Source organism: Haliaeetus albicilla, chromosome 18 (assembly GCF_947461875.1).
Source record: "Haliaeetus albicilla chromosome 18, bHalAlb1.1, whole genome shotgun sequence".
Lineage (NCBI taxonomy): Eukaryota > Metazoa > Chordata > Aves > Accipitriformes > Accipitridae > Haliaeetus > Haliaeetus albicilla.
The window spans coordinates 19,769,834-19,784,654 of record NC_091500.1 but is presented as its reverse complement, the minus strand read 5'-3'; the positions used below and the strand labels follow the sequence as shown (position 1 = coordinate 19,784,654).

Here is a 14,821-nt window from a genome sequence, read left to right as displayed (position 1 = left end):
CAAAATTCTTGTTTAATATTTTAGTGATAAACATCCCAGAGTTCTTGAAACATCTGTGACTTTTTAAAAAGTTTATAATTTGTCTTTCTCTCTAATTTCTCTTAGATGTGGTAATATTTGCAAGTCCATATTTAGGACTGATTGAATTGGATACACGAAAAAATTCAACTTCAGCAAGTAGAGAGGCTTAATGAAGTAATCTATCATTATGCCTAATATATTCATCCCTTTCCAACTTTTTTTAGCAGCTGACTATTGTTTTCTACATAAAACATGAATTCTTAATTCCTCACCTTTCAGGTCTCCCACAACTGGGCTCTCACTCTTCTTGTCTCTGTCATCTCCATTCATTTTCCCTTTACAGTTTTATCTATGCTGTCCATCTAACACTTTCCCTGTATTTATCTTGCTTTTATTTTATTCCAAATTTATTCCATGGACCACCATCTAACTTAGTTCAGTTGTGCCCCCTCTCTTTTGAAGCACATACCTTGCTACTGAGCAGCATCTACCTTATTTTATACCTACCAAATTTGGAAAGCAAGGACTAGGATGTTAAGCAGATATAGACAAACCTGCTTCCAGCAGGCACCAGAGGAGAAATTCTGGCTTTACACCTTTACTTCTGACAAAATAAAAAGTCCCTGCTGAATTCTGAATTCAAGATCTCACAGATTACACTTTCTCTCATGGTGTGTGGTATCCTACTTCTCTGAGGACTATCCTGTCAAGTCTACTATCAAAAAAGTCTGTAGGAAAACTGATGAAGAAGTAGAACAGTAGGTTACTCGTAAAACATAAGTCTTCAGGATTTTAACAGACACATATTTAGGTATTCCTCCAAGCTGCACACAGAGGAGTAATCAAAGTCTCATTAATAGTTGTCCTGTTTCCTTGGCCGCTCCTATCCAGACTGTACCTTGGACCACTTCTTGCAAGATACCCAATGGCAAGTTCCTTTAATTACTGAATCTTAAAACATTGTATAGAGCAACATACCTATGGTTATGTATGTGTAACACTGTGTGAATACATACATTTATCTACAAAATTAATTTACAGAAAAGGCTTTTTTTTCTTTTTTTTTTTTTTTTTAACATGCAAATGCCCATGTATCTCCAGAATTTTGCACTCAAAATATTTGCATTTTGGCTCACATGAGGAACAGCAGGTAGAGGATGAAAAAAAAGTCTTAGGCTTGAACCAAATAGAGCAATTAATAGGCCTATTTGTTTGCCTAATTTAAGCATCTGCTTAATTTTCTGAACTCTCTCTACGCCATACAAGAGTTTGAGTAAAAATTCTGATGGGTCCGAGATTCAAAGCTTAGAGGCAGTAAACAACCTCAGTAACTGAAAGTGAATAGTCATGCTTAATTTTTAAACAAAGTAACTCATGCAATCCAGATAAAAGTGTAGGAAAGTGCATTTCTTTTTCACTTGCCTGTAATGTCTTGGAGATCAGATTTTTGTCAAAGGTTTTGTCCAGACTAGAAAATTATTTCAGAAGATCTTGAGCAGGAGGGGCACAGTGTTCAGACACACACAAGTGAAGTTTAGGATTTTAGTCACAATCGATTTGAAATGCTCTTTTAGTCTTCGTTCACGGAAGAGAACTGGTATTAAATATGTCCCTGCTAGTTTTTAATAAGAAATTTCAGAGACATTTGAGCACAGCATTCCATAAAGGAGATGGGAAAGGTAAGAAACACAGGATCAGTTCTGCCAGTAAACAACTGAGCAAAACCAATACCTAACACACCAGCCCTGGAAAAAATCCCCCCTTGTATTCTATGGTACATGATACTAGAAACAGAAAAATCCGTGAGGTAATTTTTCAACTATCAGGCTTTCTTAATGGAAGAGAAAAACAACTCAAGAAGATAAACCTTAAAGAACAGAAGTTAAGCAATAAAACAGAGCATGGAAAACATGAACAAAAGTACAAGCAAATAAAGCCCTGAGACTTGCAGTGGATGCCAGAGTACATAACCAGTTGCATTTTCAAGACAGTTTTGGTTTTTTTCCTTTTAATTACAGTCAAATATCAATTACTTATGATCTGCAACCCAGGTCCATGAACACTGTGAAGCATCTGTGCTACGGATGCTGAGACACACAAAATACCTTCCCATGAGCTACTATCTGAAATTGCAAAAGTTCACACTAGGTGCCACAAAGGCCGAGATCAACATTATACCCTGCATCTCTAAACTGTACTGTCAACTACGGTACTCTTCCATGCCTAGCATATAAAGATGTGATAAAAGCCCAGTTTATTTTTTTACTCTTTTTTTTTTTTGGGGGGGGGGGGGGGGGGCATGCATTCTAACTAATCATTTTCAAAATTAACTTTAAAAAATTAAGTGTTTATCAAATCTAAAAATGAATAATTGCAAAAGCTATCATGACTTAAAATTTTTCCACCCTTAACAAGGGTAGCAGTTGTGGTACATTGCTCTGCTGCACTCTGTGGATTAAACAACCTCCTTGAAGTGCATGTGGTCACACTGAACCCCTGGGTTCAGTGTTCAGCCTATGTTTTGTGAGTAAAATGTACAAGAGTATGCTCTAATGGCAAGGCAAATGACAGAGCTAGAATAAGCATTGTCCTTCTTACTGCAAAGGTATTATGCCAGACCACTACTGATCTCAGACTGTGTACACCAGAATGTTGGTCTTACATTGAAGTCTGAAAAGTATTTACACTTTGCATTGAGGAAAATTGCTTTTCTGATTTATGGTTGGTTCTAACAACAATTGTACTGTAAGTGTCTAAAGCAGTTTCACATTTTTCTTAACATCTGAAATGTGTAATAGAAAAGAATATTTAAGTTGCTATTCATAGCCAACACACCACTCAGTGGGACATGGCCTGTTAAATGACACACGTTTGGCACAAAACATTTATTTTACTCATTTATGTGAACTGTTTCCACTATGACTGAGGCAGGAATAGAAAAGCCTGCTCTAGAACAAGATCCTATAACTCAGCTGTGCTTGCCTGAGATGATGTGAGCAGTACTAATTCCAAGTACTCCGTTTATACCTTTTATCTCTCTAACACAGGACATTTTCAAATCTTTGTGCATATATATACACACAAACATAGATGATGGGCATTAAATGGTAGAAGATATTTGTGAGCACTAGTACTGAACAAAGTCAGATGACAGGAGACAGAAAATTGCACATGAACTTGCTACAAGCTATATTAGAGGGAAAAAATTATTTTTGGCATTCACATAAATTCACATCCTGATAGCAAAGCAGTGATGTGCTCCTTATTCCTCCTCTGGTGATCAGGCTACCACACAGAGTTCTGGCATCCCACCATCAGATAGGAACATTATGGAAAATTAAAAGATAAAAAGTACAAATCTTAACGTGAAGATTAAAACAAACAAAAAATAATATTCCCAACTATATTGGAAACTAATTATCAAAAGGTTTCTAACAATAAAAAAAGAATTTTTTAATATAATCAAAGAGTTATAAAGAGAAGTATTCATATGAAAATGAGTAGCAAAGAATTAAGAGATACTACCATGAAGAAATGTAACATTCAGGAAGCTGAGATTTTAGAAAAAAGTAGCCTAGACAACATACTTTTGAATACACTGATATGTCCAATCTTGTCCAAGAACCATCTAATACATATTACCTTCTATTTTTTTTTTTTTTAGTTGAAGTTTAATCTACAAGGCTAAAACTAGAAATCAGCGGCTAGAAATAGATGCTTAAAACTTACAGTACAATGTATGACATAATTAAAAATCAACTGAATTAATTATCACTTCAAAAGTCTACTTTTTTTTTTACTAGCTAGCTAACAAATAGAAATTTTTATGCAACTAGGTTTTGAAAAGGAACTGAGACTGATTTTAAGTATTGCTCCCTTTTGATATAATTTAAAATTACTCCTACTAGAATATACTTAAGTATAATGAGATTATGATGGATACCTTACTCAGGAGGTGTCTGAATATAGAAACCAAAGAGGCCCTTTCCACTCTCATGTGTGACACTTACAGCAATATTCAACGTTGATGTTGCATTATCCTTGTTGGGTTTCAGTTCAGAGTTGTCACATTTCATTTACAAAAGTCTGCTGTGTTATTCCACATTTTTTTCTTAAAGTTCTCTGATACTTGTGAAAGGGACTGTAGAACTTGGATGATCACCTCCTACTCCATATTCTTTCTGACAGACAGACATTCCTGGGACTACAGCAGACCATAGTCTTACGGTTTCAACTTTTCCTGCCAGTGGAAGATGGTCAGGTGGTTCCCAAAATTATTTCAAACAACATTGTAGTTGGTAAAATACGGACTGAGTGTATTAACATTCCTTTGCCCTACATCTGTTCAGGAAGGAGTGGGAACATGTCGTATACACACCCATAAAACAAAGAACTTGCAAATACACAATGGACAAATTTAATTTTCTTTTAAATAACAGAAAAGAAAGGGAAACAAACCTCTGTAATACCCTCTGCAGTACTACAGCTCTCCTTGTCTTTTCTCAGGCAACAGAAAAGAGTAGTTAAACAGGCACCATATAATATAATGAATTCTTATCCTTAACAAACAATAAATTACCTGCACTTACACCAAATCAGTTGAGTGAAGACTGAAAAACAAAGACTGAAGTGCAACATCAAATTTATATTCCGTAAAAAGATTGACATGCTAAGTATTATACCTTTGTGCAACAAAGGTTTTAGATGGGGGCAGGTGGGGAGAAACACATTAAAACAGTACACAGGCTGTTACTCCATATGTGTTTGCAGGACTATAATAAATGTTTTTAATCTATGAAACATCTGGGACTAAAAATCCAATTTGTACCTTTTTTTTTTTAAAAAAAGCTGCAATAGTTTTAAAGTGTATAGCATAGCTTCTACAATATAAATCTGCACAAAACTAACAGCACAGGTCTATCCTTTAGGCTTTTTCTAGGAGTATAAAATATGCAGAATCCTACCAGGCCATATTGCCATGGGCTGTGTTGTCAAGGTGACAGAGTAGCTCCAGGGTTTGAGTGTTGCTTGATGAATCATCAGGGGATTCATGACTGCCTGATTCCAATTCCTTCGGCATCCTCCAAACAGCAGCACATGTCATGACTTTACTGTCTGAAGCTAAGCAACAGAGAATAATGTCAACAGATCACTGTATGGGAGACGTATTTTGTATACAGTGCATCAACATTTACACAAATCTATAAGCAATGCACATCTGCTGTTTAAAATATTTAAAAATATTATACAAAGATGAACTCAAAGAATGCAGAATGTGGATACAGACACAGACCTCAAGTCAGCAGTCAGGTTGCTGCAAAACTCACAATTAGCACACATTTAATGCGTTTCTCTGTGTATAAAGGCAAAATTCAGTGCTTGTGAAAACACAACTCTTTTGGAGGCAAGTCTTCCAAGCTTCGTTCCCCACATTGATGTTAATGAAAATGACCCACAAGCTACATTGCTCAATTCCTTAACAATAAGGATTTAGACATCATTTTAACATTTTCCTTTCAAGGGTTATCTTCAGTTGAATCTATGGCATTGCCACATCCTTTACTACCAATAACTGTTTATTGCAAAATTAAGTTTTCCATGTAAGTACACTCCTCTCATTCTAGCAAATAAAAACAAGCTTCTGAAAGACAAGCTGAACTTACACGCATATAGCAAGATATTACAATGTATGATGAACAAGCCAACTGTAGATTGAGGAGAAAATACCATATGGTCTATGCACATATGGCATTGCCCATCACCCAATATAGCAATTTGTAACAGTGCAGAATGGGAGGAGACCAGAGCAGCACTGCATATGTTCATGTTGTTCCAGCCGCTGGTCCAGGGTTCACAGAAGATGAATAGGTCAGTATTATCCACTGCAGCAGGAACAAAGAAACGAGCCACAGCTGTGTTAAGCAAAAGCAGGGGAGTGACTACCTGCTGGAGGATGTGTTAAACGAGAAGTCCAGAAGATAAGCAGCAACGAACGACACGTTTTCTGTTCTGAGGTCATTTCGCATGCCTCTTTCTCACAGTTCTGTCTCCAAGTACATTTTAGCTGATTTTACTGCAAAGTGCCTGATTACAGAGCCATGAGCAGACGTGACCAACTTACATCAGTGGAAAGGAAAACAGGAACAATTGTAATGAGAGTGTTTTCAAGAGGAAGGACAGTAACTCTGAAAAAGGCCTTCTTAAATTACATTAACGGGGGGGAAAAGTCTCTATTATAAAAGGTTGCCAATCTAGATATTCTATATGCAAAAAGAGGCACCCAAACAACAGAGAATAGGACAAAAATCAATTGATATGTAGTGATACATAGTAAATAAGCCCCAAATGTAAGAATGCAAACGTCTTTAAAAAGTAGCCATATGAAATAAAAACCATAGGAAGTTAGGTCAAACCAATAAGAGAAAAAGACCATTTCTGTGAGAGGAAAACAGGGGAAGGAGAAGGACTTTAAATTCAAACACAGAATTCAAAACGCAGAAGCACTGGGTATTTGATAGATCATACTAAATATAAAATATATGTATGATGCACATAACTGCTCACAATAATTTGGCATATACAAGTTGAACACAGTATCAGGAGACCATAAATCTAAAGATGATGGATAATCCCTTATTTATTAACATTTAATTGAAATTCTACTAATTGTAGTGCATGCTAACTAAACAGCTACTTCCAAATCATTTGAGGCAAATCCTTTACTCTAAATCCATGTGCCACTGAACGAAGAGGAGGAAGCAGCAGCAGATGGCTACCTTTCTTTAGCAAAGGGCAGCAAATCAACGCACAGCATGCATTGCATGCCATACAAATAATAACGCAAACTGAGAGTGCGATATAGTTCAAGAAGGTGAGATTCATTGAATTTTTCGCCTTGATACTCAATATGTGACAGAACAGTAAAGAACACCACAGAGAAGTTTCTGGTAGATTATAATTACTGAAAGGTCTGTACCATGCATATAAAGCATTAGCTTTTCCACTATCATCAAGACCTATACAGACAACCACAAAAGCAAATCATGGAAAACAAACTACACGTTTCTCAAGCCATCTCTCCTCTCAGCACAGCACCACAAGTCTTAAGACAGCCTTGAAATGTCATTTTAACTTCTTAAAACCAGAACATTTTTAATTTCTGATCGTGTGTTCCTATGAAAAACTTTTTAAAAAAAGGTTTAGTTTCTTGCACAATCAGATTTCCAGATTGAAAACCCTAAAACAACTAAACAAGCGCTGGCTGAAGACTGCGGGAAGCTGAAGGGGGGGAAAAAAAAAAAAAAATAGATATAGATATAAAAATCCCTCTGAAACATGATGTGACCCCAGCTCCTATAACACTTCGGTGTTTTGAAAATTGCCAAAAGCCACCAATGAAATGAATCTGCTTAAATTTTTAATGCGTGCAGCAATTCTACGTAGATTTTATATTTGTTTTCAAGTTATTTCTACAGATGCTGCTAAGGAGCAAGACTGAAATGTACCTTGATACTCCAGGCAGAAGAGATTTGCTTGAGTAGTGAAAACAAGTTTATCAGATTTCCACATTTTGCAGACTTATCTATGCCATTCTTTGGAGCCCAGCATATAGTGTCCTCTCTGGAAAGCTGTTCAAGCTGCTCTGATGATATGAGGTGTATCAGATGCCATTTGCTCTTCCAGAACGCAAGAGAAACTTATCTTTTTGAAATATAATTTGACCACAGTAGATTTCTGTATTAATGGCTGTTATTATGTAGTATATTAGGCAATTATTTTTAATATTAATTTTTATCATTAAAAAAACCTGCTCCAAGTCTTGTATTTTAAAGATACAAGCGAATATATAATTCTAAAACTAAGGATACCTATCAAACTTACTAGGGATCCCAGCAGCACAGTAGTCATTCATTCTTTTTCAAATAGTAGAATTAGTTGTTATTTTCTTCTGGCTATGTTTACCAAAACAAAAAAATCTATCTATTTTTAATTAACATTAAGAAAGTCTCAGTGAGGTAGCTGTCACTTTTCATGATAAACAGAAAAATTTTACTTCTGTCTCATGACTACATTGATTACATTTTGGTATTTGTTAAAAGTTTCTTCTCACGTTACCATCGTACACATATAAAATAAGCTTATTACCTCCGCTTCCTCTTACAACATAGATATTCCTGTAAACAACTGGTAAAGTAAAAGGGTCTGAAGTACAGGTTGGTGCAGAATTTCACACACAGAATTCTTTGCCATTCCATGCCTGTTTCACTTCATCGGGACTAGTGGAGAAGGATAAAATTCATTGTGTGTCAGAAAGGGACAAAACTAAAAGCCAACAAGCACAGAACTCCTCAACACTCAGCACAGACATCATCCTCTGCTTTCAGCTGGGTTTGAAGATGCTTATGGAAAATGACAGACTGCTTTCCAGCTGTTGAATGACCATCAATCATGAACAACTGTATGTGCATCAAAAAAATCTTCAGGTTCTAATTTTAAACTTTGGATTAATTCTGGAATTAGATACATGGCTGAAATCTGTAGAGCACATACTCGATTAAGAGCACTATTATTTCTTCTTGCACTTTTTATGTACTTATCTACAGTTCTGACACTTTATTAATTCCCAGATGTGTGAAACCAAAATGGAATTGCCACGGTCTCCCACAGAAGTAATTTTAGATACAGCTGGCCTTAAGGAAGGCTTAATTTCCCTTTATATAAGGACCTTTTTAAAAGATACCATTTTCTCCCAGGTAAAAGAGAGGGCAAACACTAGTGCTGAGTGAAAGTCTCACTCTTATGGCAGATGAAGTGGAGCTTTTTTGTGGGTCACAATTCCTCTTTATCAAGTAACCACTAGCAATAAACCTACAGGAATCTATAGACACAAGATAACTCTCATTGCACAGAAATCCAAGTCCCACAACAAGCTTCTCATGGCTGTATGACAAGCTCACTAGCAGTATACAGTATTTGTGGCATTACCCATATAGCCTTATTTCCCAAGTGATCATATTAAAATTTAAAAATTCAGTAACTAAGTAATTTCACTACCACCTCTGTAGTTTCATTGCTTACCTATAATACCTGCAGGCAAAGAGAAACTTCAGATTTTCCCTTCTTTTACTATCTTCACATCACCCTACTGCACATATACATATAAATGACAATGTTTTTATCTACCACCTCTCGTATTATTTCTTAAAAATGTTAAGAGACCAATATGAATGTAATATTTAAATGACAATGCCAGTTATTCCGTAAAAGAAAGAAAAACAAAACACACAGCGTCTATTTAAGTCATGCTTCTACGCCTTCCTTAAAGCTATTTACATAGTTGGGAACCACTTGTCCATCCCTATCTCATAATGAAACCAGAATTTTTATTTATGTCACAGCACCAATGCAGAAGAGAATGGATAAGGTTAAGCTAGTTTCTGTTGTAGTCTTATCACTGAGCATATTAAGAAAAATGTAACTGGGTTTAACTAAGCACTATTGAACCTCTCCTGAGAACATGGAAGTTACATTTTCATAGAGAACAAGTGAAAGGTTTGCAGAAGGGAGCCCCACTGTATTCCTAAAGCACTGTTTGCATAAAATGATACAGGAATGAGAAAATGAACTGTTTAATCTTTGTCACATTTGTTCCTCCTCATTCAAGAGAAATCCCTTGTCTAATTCATTGTGCATCTTTGGTATAACTTTTTCTAGGAATAGCTAAAGATGGAGCTAGATGTACTGTTCCAACTGCACCAACCCCCTGTGAAGCACTGTTTCCCCAAGTTCATCAATACAATCTCCTGGGCAGAGGATACCATCTGCTAGAGTGACTGTACACAGTTCCATCTACCTGGTTCTGTTGAAATGATCTAGACTTACAAAGCAGCAAACCAAAATTCAAGGAATAAGTAAATAATCCCATATTTTGACAGTACTTAGTTAGGAAGCAACTACATGTGATGCTGGCAGCAATGAGGGTGCAGTAACCAACCACAGGAAACAAACTTTGATGAGTTCAGCCAAAGCCTAAGAGAGATAACCATGGCTACAGAATACGAGGCCATCTTTAGATGCCTACTTTACAAGTCGAGCAAGTGAGAAAACTCTGTGCATGCAGAGCGTGCAATTTGCAAAGGGTCACAACTTGGTCAAATCAATACCAATTTTCACTGCAGCACTCAAAAGGACTTCTCAATGAGGGCTATTTCCATGTCAATTTTCAGCTTTCCACTACCAGCTGTTCCAACACGGGGGGGGGGGGGGGGCGGAGTAAAAGTTGCAGGCAGGTAAAGCATCCTGCTTTATCTTCCTCCAAACACTGTTCCCCTTGGAGAGTTGCTCCAACTTAGAGTGACAGACTCTGAGAAGGAAATAAGCCTGAAAAAAAAGATCTGCCTGAAAGGTAAACATAACAGGAAGTTATTAATGAGAGTTTGAAAAGAAACACATATGTAATCTTAACTACAAATACTCGTTACTGCTTTATAGAATTATGTCACACACAACAGATCAATTCACTGTACTGTTGCTGCTGGAACGCAGTAGCCAGCAGACATTCTCTAACAACTATACAGTCATTTTGGGACTAGATGCAAAAAGAAAAATGTGGATATAAGAACACAGACTGCTGACTCCAGTTGCAATACATTTGCTCAGGACACTGAAAGTCATTCCTGCCCTGATGGAGAACTACAATTTTTTATGAATTTGCAGATTTTTAAGCTAGAAGGGATTGTCTATGCACTTCACAGAACCCTTGATTTTCCTTCAGCAATTCCTACAGTTAAAGACTTACATAATGAAAGAAGTGAGCTCTGTCACGTCTCCAGATTTAGAGAGGACATAAAATTTTAAGTCATTCGGAATTATTATAAAGATTTCTTCAGAAAATGCCCCAGACTGCAAAACTACAAAGAATTCAACTGAACATCAGGTGTCATAAAAACCTGTTTACACAGACGTCTTGAAAGATGCAGTTTATTCTCTTTAATAAATAACAGCTTTAAAAAGGACATAACATGCAACACCAGTAAACATACTAAGAAACCAATTGATATCTGGATGACTGATGCAATAAATCAGAATAGATACACAAGAAAGACGCTGTCTAGTTCGTCCCTGTTGATAGTAAATGTTCTCACTTAGACTTCTATTTGGTTTTATATATTGAGAACAAAAAGCCATACTTGTTATGTCGGAGCTACAAGTGATTTTCCAACTGAAAACAACCCAGTAATTTCATTGTTTTCGCACACTGCATCCATTTATTGAAATTCACCCTCCCCAAGTATGTTTTTTGTAAGGAAGCTAGACAAAGAAACTATTCCACTTAAAAGCTTAATGGTTTGAATTTTAACAAAAAACAAACCAAAACAAACAACAACAAAGGCAAAAAACCCCTACCTGAAACTACCTTGGAGACACCTACAACAGTCAAATATTACTAAAACAAATATGAAATAGAAAAACAAAAAGAATATATGGAATATAAAAAACAAATCCTCATCAGAAGTGTGAATGCTAATGAATAGTCTGAAGTTTCAGCAAAGAGAAGGTCTGGGTACATGCAGAAACCCACCAGCTCTGTTTGCCTTCCTCTTTCAGGTGTGCATTGAGGCCCACCCAGAACTTGATAAAAGTCAGTAAATACTATCACTTATCCATGTTCTGCTTGCCACCAGTTCACCCACTGGAGTAATTTCTCCAAAAGTGAAGTTAGTGTCTTTTACAGGCAATAAATAGAGACACTAGAAAAAATAAAGGAGAAACTTATTTTAAGATGAGTGATTAAAACCAGTATCAATCTTTATTATGATAACAAAATTTAAACCAGGATTTTAAGAAGTTAATCCCCCTCTTAAGCAAAGTGTTAAGTCAGTGTTGCCGTAATATAAAGGGAAAAGCGTAAGAATAAATGGACATACAAGAAATAGTACCACCTGCCCCTCCCACCCACATCCAACAGACTCAAGTGGATTTTGATTCCAATTATACAGGTCCACATCAGCCAACATTACAGTTCACTGCTGTTCAATCATCTACCTTCCATTCTTCTGGCGCCACTTGCTGAATAAAACCTACCATGCCACTGAAGTATGCTCTGACATGTAACAACTACAGTCTTGACCTGTCAGGAGCTTACAGCAGTCACCCAAAGCAGACCAGATCCAGCTCTGCTCAGTCCCCCCTAATTATACCATTTTTCAAAGCACTTTAATCTTTGTGTTCAATCATTCTTTATGGTCTTTCTTAACTAAACACGTATTCAAGCCGGTTATTACTAGTCTCCTGTTCTCTTTTCGAATAATTTCAGAACACATTTTATATGTACATTAGTGATTCAGTATTTTAAAATTAACTTTCTATAATCAATAGCTATACACATCAGATGGTAGTATCTACACGAACGATGTTTTCATTTTACTTTCCACTGTCATTCTACTTCATTCCCCTGTGTTTAACCTTGAAACCCGAATGACAATGCTTCCTACATCAGTGCCTGCAGACATTCACACTGAAGCTGGAGGAGCTGAAGTATCAGTGCCTGACAGGGTTTGCTCTTTGATCAGCTCAGGTGGTGCAAAGCCAGCTGGCTGCAGTTATTCTGTTGCCCAGGGAACAACAACTGAAGTGTATACTTCCTAAATCTGCACAGGAGGCCCTTCTGCAGCATTGCCACAGCAGCTCTTGCTGTGCAAGGCTGAAGTGGTGAAGCTGCTATAGCTACCGCCCAGCTGGTGCCCATTAATGCTCTCAGTATGACAGGAACAAGCAGCTAGTGTTCAGAAGCCTTCCTCCTTTCCATTGACAAACACAGAGTTATCATTCTTCCTTATTAATCAATGTAAATATCCTTCTCCTAGTTTACTAAAATGAAGAAATAAAGAAAAAATGATTCAAGTACGCATCTTTTTTTAAAATAACAACCTTGTAGCTTTTTTAGTCAATTTGTAAAAAGATGAACCCTGTTCTATTTATTCAACAACATGTCCTTCACAGGCCAAACAGGTGGAAAAACAACGCACCATACTTTTTCTGGGATAAGAATGTCATCTTTTGTGATAAAAGCCTGTGTAATCTTTAATTTTATATTTTTCTGAAATATATGGGGCAAGATATAGGAATAAAGAGTTGTAGACAGTTTTCTTTCCATCACTTAGATGCACCTTTTAGCTACCAAAAGACAGCCTTTGATTTTTGAAAAATACAAACATGGAAACAGGGCAGAAACACAACACAGCAGCTCAATGTGTATCCTAATAGAAGTATGTTTTCAAGCGGAGCTGAAAGTAGAAATAATTAGTAGAAAAACAGTAACATGCAACAGTCCAGACATACTCATACACAGGACATCTTCCACACTTAGCTGTTGTCTCATTACTCCAACCTGTGGAAAGCACTGCATAAACAGCAGCCCTCTTGTTAGCATGCAGATCACAGATGACCATAAATTCACATTTACTGCACACAAATACAACACAGATAAGGGTTTAGCTCTCTAGACAACAGGCTCCCACGTTCACATTCGATATACAGATGTCTAAGGAGGTTTTAAAAACCTCACAAGCTGGACAGTAATGCAGAGAGAATGAACTAAGAGTGTGCAGAGGTGTGGGGTATGACATGGAGAGATGGGTAAACCCATCATGTTGTACGGAAATGGGAGACAGAACCTGCAGAAAGCAGGCAGTCAGCAGGCTGAAAAATTGGAGAAGGCATATATTGCACTTTTTTATAGTCTGATGTTTCTTACGCTATCCAGAGGTGATTTGAGACAATGTTCCAGCACATACCTTTTTTGGGGGATATGCTCTGCAGATATACATCTATTTGAGGGAGCTCAAATTTACTGACTGCATTTCTGGAACTCTGCCATATGGGGACAGCCCAAGTGAAGAACTGCAGCCATCACTGTATTGATGAGCTGAACTTTGCTCTTCAGGCAGAATTTGGCTGCAACACTTTAAAGCTGCTCAGCAGCACAAATAGGCATGCTTTCTTTCTGACATTTCACATGACCACATCTCATAAGTCACAACAATGACTTATGGCTTGTTTGATACTTCAAATATGTCTCTCTAGGTACTTTAATAGAGTGGAAAAGAACGGAGAACCTAGCACTAACTATGCGCTTTTGTTTGTTTGCAATAATGTTCCTGCTATTGTTAACCACCAGCATACCGTAACCACAACAGTGGGAGCCATTGGAGAAGCAAGGTATCAGCTGGCCACATAAAAAGCATTGTGAGATTTAACCCTGTGCTGAGGAGAGCTGTGCAATACACCAATAAAAGTTAATGAACCATACTTACATGTTGGCTTCCATCAATACTAAGGCTAGCAAAGCTGAACACCCTTATCAACATTGATACTTTTACACACACAAAAAAAGGGCAAAGAAAAATCAGGAGTCTCATGGAGGCACTCACTTTAATCACCAAAGCAGCCACAGCAGCTGTCAGTTAAGTAGGGCTAGATGACAGCAATGCACTAAGGTTCCCACTTGATGTTTCATGAGATATTAAAACACTGTACTCCTTAACAAGTTAATGGGAACTGCAAACCACTTATCCCCCCATCGAATCAGGCACCTTCCTAGACAGTTGCATATTCAATGGTCTATCTAAATAACCTTTAGCATTCCCATTCTACTCCAAAGGAGTTCCAAAGATAAATATAATGACTTGACAGTTCATGGAAATCTACTTCGAACAGGACAAATATCACTATATCCAACACCAGCAGTTTATGTGGCTGCCTCAAGCTTGCTGGACCAAGTTCTTACCATCGGCTTGAT

At 37.1% G+C, this 14,821-nt stretch overlaps 1 protein-coding gene across 3 annotated transcripts in view; it reads right to left on the bottom strand.

The window, feature by feature from the left end:
- The window catches only part of EIPR1 (EARP complex and GARP complex interacting protein 1), a 96,477-nt gene that overhangs the window by 43,612 nt on the left and 38,044 nt on the right, over positions 1-14,821 (bottom strand). For all 3 annotated transcript variants that reach the window (XM_069805870.1, XM_069805871.1, XM_069805873.1), the window contains exon 4: positions 4,986-5,142. In XM_069805870.1, coding sequence (XP_069661971.1) covers positions 4,986-5,142 — 157 coding nt within the window. The remainder of the gene's footprint in view (positions 1-4,985; positions 5,143-14,821) is intronic.